General features: G+C 33.2%; 2 protein-coding genes and 1 long non-coding RNA gene across 3 annotated transcripts; 1 reads left to right on the forward strand and 2 right to left on the reverse strand.

Moving 5' to 3' along the window:
• The first annotated feature begins 28 nt into the window (after nt 1-28).
• Nucleotides 29-2,403, forward strand: LOC105136765 (uncharacterized). Its single transcript, XR_844414.1, has 2 exons — nt 29-1,773; nt 1,889-2,403. It is a non-coding gene; the product is annotated as an uncharacterized LOC105136765 (long non-coding RNA).
• Nucleotides 2,401-6,380, reverse strand: LOC105136764 (NAD(P)-binding Rossmann-fold superfamily protein). Its single transcript, XM_011042223.1, has 6 exons — nt 6,192-6,380; nt 5,279-5,431; nt 4,823-4,916; nt 4,609-4,691; nt 3,894-4,047; nt 2,401-2,844 (listed from the first exon to the last, which is right to left on the reverse strand). Exons 1-6 carry the CDS (start codon nt 6,342-6,344, stop codon nt 2,609-2,611), a joined length of 873 nt encoding a protein of 290 aa, XP_011040525.1. The 5' UTR covers nt 6,345-6,380; the 3' UTR covers nt 2,401-2,608.
• Nucleotides 6,381-10,791: 4,411 nt separating this feature from the next.
• LOC105136766 (probable WRKY transcription factor 14) lies at nt 10,792-14,401 on the reverse strand. Its single transcript, XM_011042224.1, has 3 exons — nt 13,347-14,401; nt 12,405-12,545; nt 10,792-11,813 (listed from the first exon to the last, which is right to left on the reverse strand). The coding sequence occupies exons 1-3, from the start codon at nt 13,985-13,987 to the stop codon at nt 11,213-11,215; spliced, it is 1,383 nt and encodes a 460-aa protein (XP_011040526.1). The 5' UTR covers nt 13,988-14,401; the 3' UTR covers nt 10,792-11,212.
• Nucleotides 14,402-16,939: the final 2,538 nt, after the last annotated feature.

The raw sequence follows: 16,939 nt of genomic DNA on the forward strand, positions 1-16,939 counted from the left end.
CTTGTATTTATCTCTAGTGAAAAGGACTATTAACAAATTTTGCTTTGTAAACCAAAAAATTAACTCCTTTACATCTTTTCCATCAATGTTTGATGCTATTTTCATTTTTTTATGCAATAAATTGAGTATCTTGAAGAAGATTTGATGTGATCTGGTTTAAAATGTGATTATATTAGATGTGAAGATCAAATTGATAAATGTTTGATGTGTCAAGGATAAAATTGATAATGTAAATTGCTTTAGGGCAAAATTGAGATTATCACGACGCATTAGGTATTAAAATGAGGTTTTTCCTTCTTTCAATTACTACATCCTATAAGATTATGAGTCGAAAATAATTTTTTTTGTCTTCCATGTGAATTGGAGTATTTTCGCATGTAATTATGTGTTGAAGATGAAATTGCAGTAAATTATTAGATGATTGACATTCATGCTTGGTTCAGTAAAGGTTATTTAGTGTTTTTATTTGCATTTCAAAAATGTATTTGTCATAAAAAAATCTTTTGTTTTCTGTTTTGTAGGAAAACTATGAACACGCTACAGGTCTTATGAAATCAGTGAACTGTTTTGTACGAAATTCCACTATGCAGTCAAGATATCCATAAAACATTATAGATAATCAGGTGCCAAGAGTAGAAGTTGCAGGCCATCAACTAGTTATTACTAGCCTTTGTTTTCTTATTACATAGCGGTGAGGCCAAAACCAAGACAGGCTTTGTACTGAGGTAAGTTCTTCCGGTTGAAGTACTGATTGATAAGAGACACTGCAAAATATAGAAGATACAATGTGAGGCATGTTCATCAGTGCTTCTTACAATTTAGGAGAGCAAATGGCGACAACTTATGCATCACGGATGATAAATTTTTGGATTTTGTCTGCTAATATATTCTGTCATCTTTAAGATTGTGGTCTGAGTCTGACTTATGGTAAGCAAACATGAAAAAGGGATTAAACATATAAAGTTTAGGGATTTAGATGGGTTTGATGGTTCTGAACAGTTTATTGTGAATACAATATAACTGGATGATGTGAAAAGTCTAGCAAGCTCATTTATGAACTAGTATAATAGAGCTAAGCTCAAAAAAAGACCGAATCATACTAATGATTAGTCGGATAGAAAAACTCGTTGTTTTTTATATGCCTTGTTGAATTAGGTTCAAATTTGGTCATGAGATTATAGGGGCTTAGTTCTATAAAGAATAGGTTGTCCATAACTAGCCAATGTTGGAAAGTCCTTCAAACTAGTCTTAAAGGATGAAACTAGTTGCAAGGATGATGTTCTTTGATTCGGTTTTGTTATTTTCTTTTTATTTTCTGGATTTCCATTTCAATTTTGAATTTTATGTTGTTTCTTCTATTTGATTCTTGTTAGATTCAGCCATTGACATATTTAAGTATGAATGGGGGCTTTAGTTGTTTGAGATTCTTTTGTGCTTGTTTTCTTCGGCTGCGTCAAGTTATTTACTTGAACTTACAAACGAAGAGTTTACGATGAACATCTTAGGATTTAGATAACACAAGTGAATAACCTAGTCTAGAGTATATTCTTGTTTGTTTTTATGAAAAATATGTGACTTTGACTACTTAAGTGCTTGCATGTGTGAAACCAATATGAACAGCTCAGTCATGAAAGTCCTTCCAGGTTCATCAACTCCATTGAATTCTATCCTGCAATATAGCCAGAACGTATTGGACCAGTTCTTGAGCAAGATTCCTGGAGCTTGCAACATCAAAGTTGGATTCCCTGTCTCTAAACGTGTCAACTGTGATGCGTAAGTATATTATTTTTTCCATTGATTCTCCTCACAGCTTGAGCACCCACTGATAACTAGCAAATGATCAACTGGGCCCTTGTGATTTGCTTATGCTTTGATTTTGCTTTTGCAGGATTCACTTAGATTTCTTACAGTGGATCGAGGTTAAGCAGTGACCGAGGAGTTTCTAGGAGAGAAGAAATTTACAACTAGTTGAATGAACACTTTAAGGCAATGCAGGCAATGCATGTGGTCTGTAGCCAGACCCTACTTTGTACCTCAATAATCATGCCATTTGATACCATAACAAGTTGGCTTTTTAGATTCAGATTTCATGCTTTTCATTTCTTCTTCTGCCTCCTCTTATGATCTTGTTATGTGCTGAACTTCAAATTTTGACATATTGCAAGGCATGCATTGCAGTGTTGTGCTATAATATAACTAGATCAAACCAAAAATATACTGACGTTCTTATAGTTCCATTCTGCTCTTCAGATCCAGCTATCTGCCATAGCCCTAAAGACCAAGCCCAATGACAGCCACAATTGTCCATTTATTACTGACATCAAAAGAACTGCTGACATTTGCAGACCAGCCCACAATTCAATAGCTTCGAAACCCACAATGATGTTTGGAAAAATTAAGTTACAAATAAGAAACCAATAAGTTATTCTCATACTACGCTGCTTGGGGTAGCATGTTGTTCGTGATGAGGATTTGCATGCTTTGCATCAGGTGAACAGAGGGAAAAGGATGGATCACTCAGTCAAATCAATTTATGATCAACGAAGTAAGGACATATTCGAGTTGCGTGGTAACAAAAATAGTGACTTCAATTCAGTACAATAACCAATTACCAAGGAATTTCCTGGCCATCCCAGGCAAAAAACTTGCCATTATCATGGCTCTTTGCATTATTAATGATGCTTAAGAGCTGCTGCACTGAAAACTCTTTGGTGAAAAGCTTGCCATCGGGGACATTTCTCTGAAATGGCTTAGAGAGATCTGTGTCTACCGTGCCTGGGTGCAAAAGGATGCATATTATCGGATCCCTTCTTCGCGCAAACTCCACCGACACAGTTTTTGTCACTGCTACCATCAGCCAATAGAAGTATTACCACAAGAGAGATTCAAATAATGATGGCTTTAATGTGTATGTTTTAGCATGGGACGAAACAATAACAAAAGCTAAAAGAGACTAAATACCACCCAAAGCAGATTGATGCATGCATGCATGCATGCACACCAAGATACCATGCTTCCACGCCCTAGTATAGTATTCATTCACTTCATGTGAATATGCATATTCTTGAAGGACTGCTGATCAAAGTGATTCTAAGACATTAATTAACTGAATTATATTAGTCAGAGGAAAGTGAAGACTGGAAAGTGTACTGATTTTTTTTTTTTCTTTTTATGATTTTCAAGGTAGAATGGACAAGATGAAGAAGGTGATATCCAGCAAGGTTTCACAATATTTGAAAGAAGAGCATAGAAATCATAAACCAGGTGACATCCAGCAAAGTTTAACAAATGTAAATGCCATGCAGGGAATCTTTTAGAATATTTTTCGAAGAATATAGAAATTTTCTTCACAAAGTAATTATTTCTTCACTAGTATTTCCTGCCTCAAAAAGACTTGGCTGGAAAACTTCTGGATATGCCTGTGTTCCAGGACACCAAGTATGTCCTTTGCATATGCCATCTGTAGCCTGTGCATTGGATGGCCCAAACAAAGAAAAAAGGCATGCCTCACATGCATGAATAGTCTCAAATCTTAGGCAACGGTGCCCTTGAAAGATTCCTTGCCAAGTTGCACTCAAAAAAGTGTTGAAAATTGACTTATAAAATATTACTTGCAGAGGTGAAAATAAACATAAGCCAACATAGATGTCTTCACCAAAGTAACCATGATTCTTCTTGTCATATCTAACTGCGGTACTAGAAAATAAGACAGGTAGAAGCTGAAGCCCAGTTATCACATTCACATAAAATATGCTCAGGATCTGAAAGGACTAACCATGCAGTAATGCAACATTTCATTGCTTGTGGAAATGATTAAGGAACAGTTAAAGATGATAATTGAAGCCATGAATCAAGAAATGCATGCCAAGGGAACTTAGTGGAAGAAATCATACACTGATTTAGAGCAGCCTTTGAAGATCGATATGAATGCCATCCACCTAGATGATTATCTCCAATTGATCCAACTCTGGCACTTAAATTGGCCACCACTGCAACATCCCTTTCAGTTCCAAAGCCTCCTCCAGCCTTCAGAAGAGGCCACATGTGCTGCAAATGGCAAACAACAATATTTAGCTCCATGTGAATCATTACCCCCTTAGAAGAAACAAAAAGGCAATAGAGAAACCCCTAGTGCAACAACTTTATCATTGCCTGATAATACTAATATCAAATTCGAATGCATCTCTTCAAGGTTAACACTGTTAGGGAGTTTCTGTGCCTGCAATAATTATTCTTTCAATACTAATAACAATTACTAGTAGTTATAAACAGCACTAGCAAATCAGATGCTTGTGTTTGTTTTTCTTTTCTGTGCTCGATTCATGCATTCATCCAAGGACCAATTTAAAATGAAGACTTCTTTTCTCTCATGAAAGAAAGGTTAAAGTGATTATTCCTGCATTTGGCTTTATGTATTGAAAGAAAAAAACTATTGAAAGCATGAGTGGCTTTAGTACTTCAATACATTTGATAATTCAGCATTCATAAATATAGCTGATCTTAACCGAAAAACAGCTACGCCAAAATGAATGCAGAACTAGGTTCTTCCGAAGACATTTCACACAATATGAATTATCAGTCATTAAATAAAAACAGCATTCCCCGTACCTTGATCGCTAGAATAGGACCCGCAGCATTGACCTCATAAGCCAGCATTAAGGATGACCTCTCTACTTTGCTCAATGTTGTTTCTGCACTGGAAACAAAAGAAATCAATTCTTTTGCCTACCTAAGTACAGTGGCTAAAGAAGACTAGCTTCCTGTTCGCTACAATATAATACAATGCTGATGTGACAGTCTACTGCTCAACTTTTCTTCCTACCTGGTTGCAACACATTTGGTATTGAGAGGATTCCTGATGCATTAATCAGAAGGTTCAGAGAGCCATATTTCTGCCTTATGAACTTTGCAGATGCCTGAAATATGACATCATATCAGGAAATTCGAAGAAAAAAAAAAACATAACAGCACTTTCCTTCAGCATGTTGGCTGTTGGCAGTTAATCAGGGTACACAAGTGTTAATGCACCAGATCACTGCTGTGAAAATGCTAAAGGAAATTCAGAAAAATTTCTGATCTCACAAGAGTCACTCCAACATCAAGCATTTTCGTAAGTTTAAAATAATGATATGGTCATCCCAAAGAATTTCATAAGGCAGGAAACAGAAAAAACTGAGACAACTGAACTCAAACGATGACTCAAAAGAAAAGGCAGAGGTAAAGTTTTCTTCCGGCCTGGACAAAGGCAGGAGATATCAACCAAAAAATGAGCACCAACCTCTATAGTACTTTCAATGGTCAGGTCTAATGGCATAATGTTAAGGCGCTCAGCAAACTTATTTTTCAAATCAACAAGTCCTGTTGCCCCATTAGGATTTCGGCAAGTAGCAATAACATGCCCTTTGTCATTTTTTTCCAGAAGCTGTTTAACCTGCAGCGATTCGAGTTTTGCGCACAGAATTAATAGATAGTGATGAAAATTACAATATGAGTTTTTGTCATTTAATTGCCCCAAAAATCAGTTGGCATCAACTTATTACATAGTAACTTCTACCTCGGAAGAAAAATGAGAATAATTATATTCTTAAATAAAGTCTACTACTACTCATATCCAACGGGATTATAATGGAATAACAACCACATGATAAGCTAATCGGAGTGGTCCAACGGGTTTTCAACAAAACAATGACACTAACTAAAGCTGAAAAGGCAATGAAAACTGACATGGAAAATGATTTGGCATTCTTATATTACTCCAAGGATGAATTAATCCACAAAATTTCTCTTCCATAAACAAAAACTAAAAACAGGAAAGCCCTTTTATTGATTATCAAGGAAATGGTCCGCATTTCCAATGCCAGATGGAAAATTGAAAAAAAAATAAAAAACAAACTAGCAGCTCTCTAGCAATTCATCAAGACTATGACAAAACAACAGAGAGTAACATTAGCAACCAATGTGATAGATATCAATCAATAGACTTAATTATGCATGCAGTTAATTTGATTACACGCTAATCAAGAAATCTAAGCTCAATTATCAAGAACCAAATGCCAATCATTTAACTTAAACATTATTCTCCAGATCTTTCTTCACAAAAAAACACCAACCCATTTTTAGCAGATGCAAGAAACAATTGAAGCAATCAAAAGACAAGAACTTTGCATAAAACAACTAAAGTAAAAGCTTACAAATTCAAGGCCAATTCCTCTAGAAGCTCCTTGAACCATAGAGACCCCACCTTCCCATTTGAGACCAGAAGATGCAAAACAAGCCCTTCTTATTGATCTGAAAGCCAATGGAGTGGCCATGAATGCATGGGACTTCGGAAGCCAAAGCTTCATTCTTCTCTCTCTTTTTTTAACTGTTTAGAACTGGAAACAGACATCTAAATTGTTCATGTTAGATACTTACATTACGAATTAAACTTCGATTTAGTCCCTAACTTATATTTTTATCATTAATTGAGCACTAAAATCAAATATAGTATCAATTGAGTCCTTATATCAATATTTTGTTAATATCCTCTTGCACATTTTATGCTATAAAACATTCAGGTATTTTTAAAAAATCCTGGTGAAGTTTCTTATTAGAAATTGATGAAAGGACCCAATTGAGGAATCCTAAGACATCTGTTGCCTAAATGATGAAATATTTTGTATTGGGACCCAATGAAGAGTTGTATGATGCATTAGGTACTGATTTGAAGTTTGTGAATATTAATTATTAGTTAGTTAATAGCCTCCTTTCCCGGTGGAAAATATCTTTAAATGCACAAAATGAAAAGATTGCAGATTCAAAGCCCAGTAGAAACTTGGCCCAATAGTCTTTCACCTAGTATGGGCTTTTATAGACCCAAGTAATTTTCAAATAAAAATAAAAAAAAGTTTGACAAAGTCAACAACATTACAAATATATAAACTTGAAATTTTAATAAATGAATTATAACCACAATTGATTTGCTCGGCTTTAACTTCAAGGTTTAAGTTTTAGTCACCAAAAAGAACGTATTTTTAAAATCATTAAAATATAAAATTTGATCCCATTAATAATATATAAAAATAATAATTTAACTCGTAACAAAATTATCACGAGTAATTTTGATTTATTTTATATTATTATAAAAAATAATATACTACTCTTATATCTATTTCTAATGGTTATACAGAGATGTAATATTATGTATGGATTGAGAAAACAACTCACATTTTATTATTTTATCTCAATTATCTTCGTTTTATTTATTTAAAGACAATAATTAAACGTTACCTTACTCTTGTACTCTTTAGTAATTAACCATGTATTTGTTCATGGTGGCAATAGATTCGAATCTATGGCCAACAAACACTAAACAAACACTAATGAATTTATTTATTTATTTCTTGTAATGATAGATTTGAATGCATCAATCGGCCCCACTTCACTCTAATAGAGAGAGGAAAAGGTACTTCTTGCTTTCAACGGCTTAATTTGGAGGGTTCTTGTACCACGAATTGACTGATTAAAATCTTTTACACAACAATTGATAAGGATTTGGGATCAAAAGGTTTGTTCCTTCTATAGTTTCAGGTTTGAGTTCTTGGTTGCTCATATGATGGCCACTGGAGGCTTACATGGTCGTTAACTTCAGAGCCTGTGAGATTAGTCATGGTGCGCGCAAGCTAGCCCGGACACCCACATTAATCTAAAAAAAAAAATCTTTTACAAGAACAATTATTTACGGTGCTTAACTCTGTTCAGATGATCAGCAGTTTTTTTTTTTTTTTGCCCCACTATGGCCAAAATGAAGTTCATTTTGTTTCACGCTTTGCATCATTCATGGCTTGAGTTTTATAAAAATGTGTAAAAAAATAATTTATTTAGAAACACTCGTGTGAGTGTAAATGATTTGCTTTAGATCACTTGACAGGTCATTCTAATAAATAGCTGATTTAGAACTTGAATCGGATCAAGTTGAAAAATAAATAAGTAATTCAAGTTAGTCAAAAATCTAAATTAAATAGAGAAAAACTTGATTAAAACTTAGCTTTCAATCTGTTTATTTAATAAAAATATTTAAAAATAAAATTTAGAGTTAATCAGAGATGATTCTCTTGTGATCTAAATTTTATCATGTACTAACTTGGATTGGATTTTATTAATACCACTGAGTCAAGGAAAAATATGAAGAAAACTTAAAGGTTAAGGAATAACAATAAGCAAAATCAAGATCTCATAAGAGGATATTAAAACTAACATGTAAACATCTTCTTGGTACATTTGGATTATTACAGATGGAGCTAGATGAAGACATCAACATTTATTAATATATAGGTCAGCTTGTAAGGGATTCAAGATTTTTTTTTTTTGTATATCAAATATTTATTTTTTTAATTTCCCGACTGAGATCATGATAGGGATACTTAATGATTTATAATGGTACAAAGATTCTATTATTTCTTTGTCATGACAGTTGGGAATTTATATGTTCCAAATTTAATTTAATAATTACTCAATTTTTTAAGAATAATATATTATCAAACAATAACTCTTTTGATGATATTTTATTGTCATTGATATTAATTTTGTTGATCTATCTAGTTTTATCTGAAGTTATGGTTCATGACTTGGCTTGAGAGTTGAAATACAGATAAATTGGATTAAATCGAATTAATTTAAAATAATATTGTTTCAAGATTAAAAATAAAAATAAAATAATAATATTTTTTAAAAATATTATATTAGTTATTGATAAACTATCAATTCAATCTTTTTTTAAAAAAGAATTCAATATAAATCAAATCATGAAAGAACTCAGACTAACCGAGTTTAATAACACTTGTATTATTTTTCATAAAAAAACAACATGTGAATTGGAATGGAACATATATTAGTATAGGAAATCTTGCTAATGACATGATGATAGCTAGCATTGCAATAATTATGATTAACATATTTTTTATCAAAAACCTAGAAAAACATCAAATGATGGTTCCTGTGCATGTTTTTTCCCTCTTTTTTTTTGAAGTCTTGAGCGTAAAAGCATGCTAAGAGATTTACAACCAACTTTTCAAAAGAACAAATAATGGTCAAGAAATCAATTAACTCCATTCCCCCTTCCTTTTCAAAAATCATTAGCACAGTAGTCCCATAAGCCCAGTTGCACCTCATTTTCCTTCTCTTGCATTATGACTATCACCCCAACCCTAATCAGATAATGAAAAAGAACTATTCTGTGGAACTTTTGACTATATATATATATATATGGTGCATGTTACAGGCAGTAACATCTTTAATGATTGGCATTTCATCACAGCTCCGATATATTTCTAGCGTATTATTTGTTTTTTCTTTCTTCTCTCATCCCTTTTTTTTTTTTGCCATTGATTCTTTTTAAAATATGAGTTTAGGATGAATTGATTAATTTGGCCAAGGAAAAACAATTGGAGGTGACTGTGCTAGTTTAAAATTTAATTTTATTTCACTGTGTTAGGCTGTGGAAAAGATCAACTTTGTACTGTTATTTTCTCCATTGAAGTGACTTGATTTCAAAGGATATCAAAACTACATTAAAGGTGATGGATGGATTTGACAGAACTTAGTGCCACTGTTTGGCATTTGGTGATCGATTGGGTAAAGGTTGTTTCCATGATTAATACAGCCCTGCAACAATGCCCGTCTAGACAGGTGTTAACTGGACGAACAGCCATTTTTATGTGCTGGCAAGTTTTTCTCGTTTTTTAACCATTATTATCAAGCGCTATCTATCTAGAGTACAATGTTTGCATAGATCTAAAACAAAGGGTCTCTAAGTCTATGTGGCTGGCAATTCAGATGCAAGAGATTCAACGCCAACCCCCCATTTGGCTGGATGTATCAGTATTGCAGTGTTTTTTTTTTTTTTCGTGCTTGCTTGAAATTTTTATTTTTTTATTTTTTTAAATTGTTTTGATGTATTAATATAAAATAAAAAATAATATTAAGATTAATTTTAGTACAGTCTCAAACACTGCATTGACAGAAATGATTTTGGATGGAGATCGAGAAGCTAAGATGGCAAGTGTATTATATAGAAACTAATAAGAAATATTTCTGTTCTTCCCTGAACAATCCATTGATAACTAGCACTGAAGTCAAAAACCAAAAAAAAAAAAAAACACAACACAACACTACTGTGGATGGATAAGAAAAGAAACAGAAAGCTGAGGAGCCCAAAGCATTAACGACATATCTCTCTTGCAAGCACACATCCCTAGCGATCAAGGCTGAAAAGAAAGTTGAGCTTTTCTGAAAATATTTAGTGCTTGTCTCGCAAATTGCACGGCAGCAAAAACATACTTTTATTATGATGTAATTTTTGTGGTTGCACGACAAGGAACCTTTACTGCATATTTAAGAACATAGATGGAGATAATGATTTTTAGATTCAATATTTGAAGCTAACAAAAATTCAAAAGCTTTTAAAATTAGCGTTGGAATGTGAAGCCAAACACTATTTTATTGTTTTTATAGTTGAAATTGTGTTTATATATGTTTGACATAAAAAATATTAAATTGATGTTTTTTAATATTTTTAAATGATTTTGATATGTTTATATCAAAATTAAAATAAAATCTAAATAAAAATTATTTTAATATATTCCTAAACAAAATTAAAAAAAATATCTTAAATTACAATATCAAACAAATATATATATATATATTCTTCCATTTTATTCCCATCAGTGTAATAAAAGCATGTATGTATATTTTTTTTTTAATTTATGGAAGCCCACATGATGACCAGAGGCGGAGGGAGGGTGGGGGTTGTGCTTGAATAATTTTTTCCACTTGAAAAGATGAAAGGGCAAGTCCCATCTTGCATCAATCTCTTCATTGAGCTTTCCAGTCATGTCTGGTGTTTCTACTTGTTTTAACTGTTGAAACCTTCTGTTGCACAGCTTTCTGTCCCATCCACCAATATTCCCAAAGGAATGCGGGGCTCATTAGGTCTGCTCCCAATCAACCAGCACTGACTTTTTACCCTTCTTTCTCTGGCTAATTTTCCTGGCTGTTTTGGTAAAAAACAAGAAACGAAGGAAGAAGAAAGTGGAAAGAAAAAATCACCTCCCCACATGGGAATTTCAAAGCTGAAATACAAGGGTTTATAGCAGGACCCAGAACGGCATTTTCTCAGCAGCAGCACAAACACTCAATAGGCTATTTTTAGTTGGGAAGTGGCATTGTTGTTGTTTCACTGTCTTGTTATAAACCCCCTCTTTGCTTCTCCAGATGAAATGCTCGTGTCCTCAGACCAGTCGAAGATACTGAATGGATCCAAGGCCTTGCTCTCCTTCTGGTCCTGTCCATTGATTCCTTGTGTAAACAACAGGTCAAGAGGGTCAGCATCTATCTCTCCCAATTCAGCAAAGAAGTCTTGATCAGATTGACCAGGCATTGATGGCCTGTAACTCTGAGAAAACCCTTCACTGAATTCATTATCATCCATCTCCATTTGCTTCTCAATGTCATCAGACTCCTCTTTGACAGATGCACTTGCTGTTGAGCTACCACCAATAATATCGGTAGGAGACGATGTATCATTGCTACTCTCCTTCTGATCTTCCTTTGTATTTGCTGTTTTTTGTGCTTCAGCACCTGTGGAGCTCTTTGAAGCTGCATTGCTCTTTGTAGGCTGAGACCTTGTTGAGCCAGCAAGTGCATTTCTCTGTGTTGGCCATGGATGGTTATGCTCAGAAGTGTAGGTGATGACCAACATGTTAGGATCATTTCGGCTCCGCTCTACTTGCTTCCTTGCTGAGCAACCCTTAGAGCTGCTGCATCTGTAGTAACCCCTGGAAGGAAAGACAACATGTTTTAACATTCAGTGCAATTCTTACCCCAACATTTATAGACCACTTTCACAATAATAATTTCTCAAAGAAAATCAAAGTTCAAAACCGAAAACTGATCAGAAAGATGACAAGAAAACCACTAATAGTTCACAACAATATTAATATTATATGCTAAGAAACTCAGTGTTTTGGATTCACTTCCTGCCAATCATTTGAGCATGTAAATTGGCAACTATTTGAAGCTGTTGAGCTCAAAGAACAATAGTGCATACACATTCATCAATACTAGCACTGCAGGTTACAACCAGTCAATCAATGCTTAAAATGTTGTTTATGCACCAAACAACAAACTGTTTGAGCTCGGTGTCTCGGGAAGCGTTACTTGGGTTCACCAGAACTTTTTCAGGGCATTACTATGCAAAAATATATTGCGTTTCAAGTGCACAAGGGAAATAAGAAGAAGAAGAATTAAATCAAGAAACATTTTTCCAGAAAATGATATAATTTGTCAGAGAGAATAGAGAACTAAAAAATCCAGCTGTTTGTTCTTTGTAATCTTATCAACTATATATATATATATATATTACTTACCTTGGATAAGGAGAACCCTTGATGGGTTTTTGTCCATATTTTCTCCATGCCCACAAGTCAGATGGAACTACTTCTCCACTAGACCTGCTGTTTGCAGCTGCTGGTGCTGGAATACAGACCACCTTCTTTGCTTGACTCTTCCTGAAATAACAATACAAAAATCAATCTTGGAATTTTGTTTACATTTCCAAAATCTAAGACTCAAGATAGAAGCATTTAATTACAATGATGATGAAGAAGCAACGATCAAATATAATTTTTTTTATCAAAATATATTTGTACAAGAATTCGATTTCCATTTTGGGGCAGCAATGAATACTTGAGCTTGAGCTATGAAGATTGAAAGGGATAGTATGTTCTTAAAGACAATTATGCATCAATCAGAACAATCTTTTCAAGTGATCACTTGAGGAAAGGAAATTAAGAAATAAATAATAAATAAAGTTGCTTGAGAGATAGCTACTACCATGAAAGCTAAGTCTGTGAATGTTATTATGACACCAGTGAGGCCACCTTTTCAGGTTACTTGATTAAATCCCATCAAAGATTTGATGTTCTGTTATGTAATGTAGGCAGTCATTGAACAATCTCACCTGAAAAGAAAGGCTAGCTTTACCCCCACCCCCAGCTCCCTGTACAGTCAATGAAAGACTAGTACATATACTTTTATCTGAAAACCCTAAATTCCTTGGATCCTGACCATCACCATGCTTTTACTCAAGTCTCAAGTTCCAAAAAAATTCATTGATCCTCCTATGAATAATTAATTAATCATACTATATATTATCATCATCATCAACTTCAATTAATGAAGTCAAGATTAAAAAAAAAAATGAGTACACACTAAAAGTTGCATAGGAATCAAAATTCAACTATATTAAATTCCGTAGAAACAAGTGGGGCAACTAAATTTAATTAACAAGACAATTCTTAATTACTCACCTTCTCTTGATCCCCAGATTCCTTGGAGATGAGATCTGCACTGATCCAGTGTTGTCAATCAAGCAACCTTTTGAGTTAATGACATTAATTACATCACTTGAAACCATAGCAGATGGCCTGAACCCTCTTGGAGAAGAACAAGCAGCTATAACCGGAGAATTACAAGGTGAAACAGGCAGCTTTGTGGGATTAGTTGGTGAGATCTGAATTCTTGAAAATATATTGCGACAAGAAGTAGTGGCGGCAGCAGCAGTACTCTTATGCATCTCATGATCTTCAAAGACTTTCTGGTGAGCAAGAATGTTACTACAACTACCAGCAGTAGCACTATTTGAGCCAACAAAATTATTACTAGTGTGATCTTGATCAACACTAGTAGTACAAAGCATGTGATCTGCAGAACTTCGGCTGCTAAAATAGCTTGACGCAGCAACGTTAAGCTCATGAAGAAGGGGATCTCTCATGTTGCAAAAAGGATCACCAAAAGCATTCACTCTACTATCTCCCATAATTGATGATGATGCAAGATTCATTGGATCAGAAGGGAATTCCCAGTTTGAAACGGGAACATCTGGTTGGCCTAAAGCTCCACCAGTACTAGCTCGAAGAATATCCGTTAAATCACCTTGATAATTATCCATTTTGAGCCCAAAAAACCTGCATATACTAATGTAGAATCAAAGAATAAGGGAGAAAGGATGATATAACTAGAGGATGGCGTTGTTTTTCTTGCACCAAACGTGGAAAAACAAAACATGCAAGTTCTAGCTTAGGTACAAGGATTCATCTTGTGAGATATTGGGGTTTTGGTTAAAACAAGAAAGCAAGCAAAAAAACAAGACAGGTTCTTGAAGGTTGAAAGTAAACTGAGATGTGCTTCTTCTTTGTTTCATTAACAAACAAAAGAGAATGGATTCTGAAGAGAGAGAGAGAGAGAGAGAGAGAGTCGCTGACTTTTCATACAAAAAGGATTCTTCTCTACACGCAACAAGGAGAGGGAGAGGGAGAGGGAGAGGGAGAGAGAGAGAGTTTCGGGAAGTGTTTTTTAAACTCAAATGAGAATAACGTAATCGAAGGGTTATTGAACGACCTAGCTGGTGATTTATCTTATGGCTAGTAACGACAAAATTAGAGAGTTCGAGTCTTATGGTTAACCAAGTATGCAAAATACGGTCCAGGTCAAAGATATAACCCTAGTTGAATTACATTGATTAAAATAATATTTTTATAATTTTAAAAAATATTATTTTTTAAAAAAAATTGATTGATGACATTGTAGATTATCTACTAGGGTGTTTGAGTCCAAATATATCAAATTTAAATTAATTTTTTTATGTTCCAACTTAAATCAAGGATCCTAAAAATTTTATGATCATTGAAAATTAATTTCAAATTATATAAAAAATTTATAAATTATCTGGATTGAATGAAGATAGAGTGTGTGCATGGTAAAAAAAAACTAATAGATTTAATTAGTCTAACATTGAAACCTTAAAAAAAATAATCCTTTAAACATGGGATAAATCCAGACTTTGTTTCATGAAGAGTGCATTAAAGTGCAACATTTTCATTTTAGATGGGTCATTTTAGTATAAATTTTATAGAAATTTATTTAAAAAGAGGAATTTGGAATTTTTAATAAGACTTAATTTGGCCCAATTGCCTCCCTTAAATCCGTTTCTTCTTCCAATCAATTTTATTTATCTAATATTAAACTTGTAAATATTTATCAAAACGTCATTTATTATTTTGTATATTATACCTAACTTTAAAAAATGTAGACGTTCAATTATTTCATAAAATTGAAATTAATGAAATAATTGGAAATCATAATTTTTATGTCATTTATTAGAAAAATGGACAAATATATATATATATATATATATATATAGAAGTCTTAGTTTTGTTCTCTTGACACGACGTCTCCCTATCTTTTTTGAAGAACAAGTGACGGGGAAGTAAAGAGGCGGCAAGCAGCCGCATTTCTCGGAAGAACGTTTCGAAACGTTTTGAGGATGGGCATCGCCTTGTCTTTGTTTCTTTTTATTAGAAACGTTTCACCGGCAATGATGAGCACATCACGACGTGTTTGTTTCTTTTGCTTTTCTTGGCTCTCTCATCCCTACTGTCCCACCAACAAGAAAACAATAGGAAGGCGCAATATATATTTAACGACACAAATAATAAAAACTAGATTTGCTGCGGGGTAGATAAAGTTTTTTACAACATAAAAAAAAAAAGATTTAAACGTTAATATTGTTTCTTTTTCAGTAAAAAAAATTAAATAATATAAAAGGGATATAAAAATAATATTAATTTGATCAATTTTGTTTAAAAATAACATTTTTTATAAGAATAATATTTAGACAATAACATATTAGATAAATATAAATTAATTTAATTTAATATACCAAACCTACAATTTGAATCATAAAACAAGAATAAAATTATAAAAAAATCTAAAATTTTATAAAACTTAACTTACAGTAAATTCAATATTAAATAGTGATATTAAAAAAAATTAATGTAACAATATTTTGTGGGAGTATGAATAACAAATTCGCCTTCTTTTGTATAGTTTTAGTTAATAATTAATAATATGTTAAATCAATTTCTCATTCTTTGTGCCTATTTGATAATTCTATACAAATTACTATGTTCAATTACTATGTTCCCATGAAACAATACGTGTGTGTGTCCTAGATTAAACAAATGACAATATTGTTAAGTTTTATGTAGCTCATACATGCATAATGTGAAGTGATTAAGTTCAAATGTATGGATCTAAACCTACGTGTCACAGCTGGCTACTCCTCCTGAAACATGTTAAGCACTAAATCAAATTAGTAGACAATTTTGATGCCATCCTGTCAACAAATCAAAAACCGTGGGGTACGTGGTCAATTTCTTTGGAATTATTAATATAAATAATTGGAATTACTAATGATTAAATTAACTATTCCTAGTAAAACATGACCTGATCTAACAAGTTAACTGAGCTATCGATCCAGAATTTTGTGTAAATTAGGTTTTATTTCAAACCAAAACATTATTTTAGGGATTTGAAAACTCATAGCCTGAAATTGACTTACAAATCCGTAGATCATCACACCCAATCCGTCTGTGATAAGGATATTAAATCAGATCGAGTCCGGATTGATTTTATAACCACACCAAAAAAATGCAACTTGGTGAATATTTAAAATGCATTAAGCATATTTTTTCTTTGAGCAAGCTCCTAGAAATGAATTGTTACTCAAGATGCAACCTCTTTGAATCAATTACAATTTATGAACCACAATCAACAACATTTAATCAAAACAGAACAGTTAAACGTACGTACTAATCAATGAAACCTAACCATATGTAGTAGAAAAAATTAAAAAAAAAATACCACTGATAATGGACGCCATGAACGTTGAACCACTCTTCATTCCAGAGCATGGATGCCCCTTTAGGGTTTTCTTTATAAACAAGGGGTTTAGAATCATATGTAATCTGAAAGAAAGATGAACATAGAATATTAGAAATGTTCTTAGGAAATCTTAACGTTAAAAACTGAGTTTCCATAGGGCATTAAAGGATATATAGCT

This window comes from Populus euphratica, unplaced genomic scaffold, assembly GCF_000495115.2.
Source record: "Populus euphratica unplaced genomic scaffold, PopEup_1.0 scaffold62.1, whole genome shotgun sequence".
Classification (NCBI taxonomy): Eukaryota; Viridiplantae; Streptophyta; class Magnoliopsida; order Malpighiales; family Salicaceae; genus Populus; species Populus euphratica.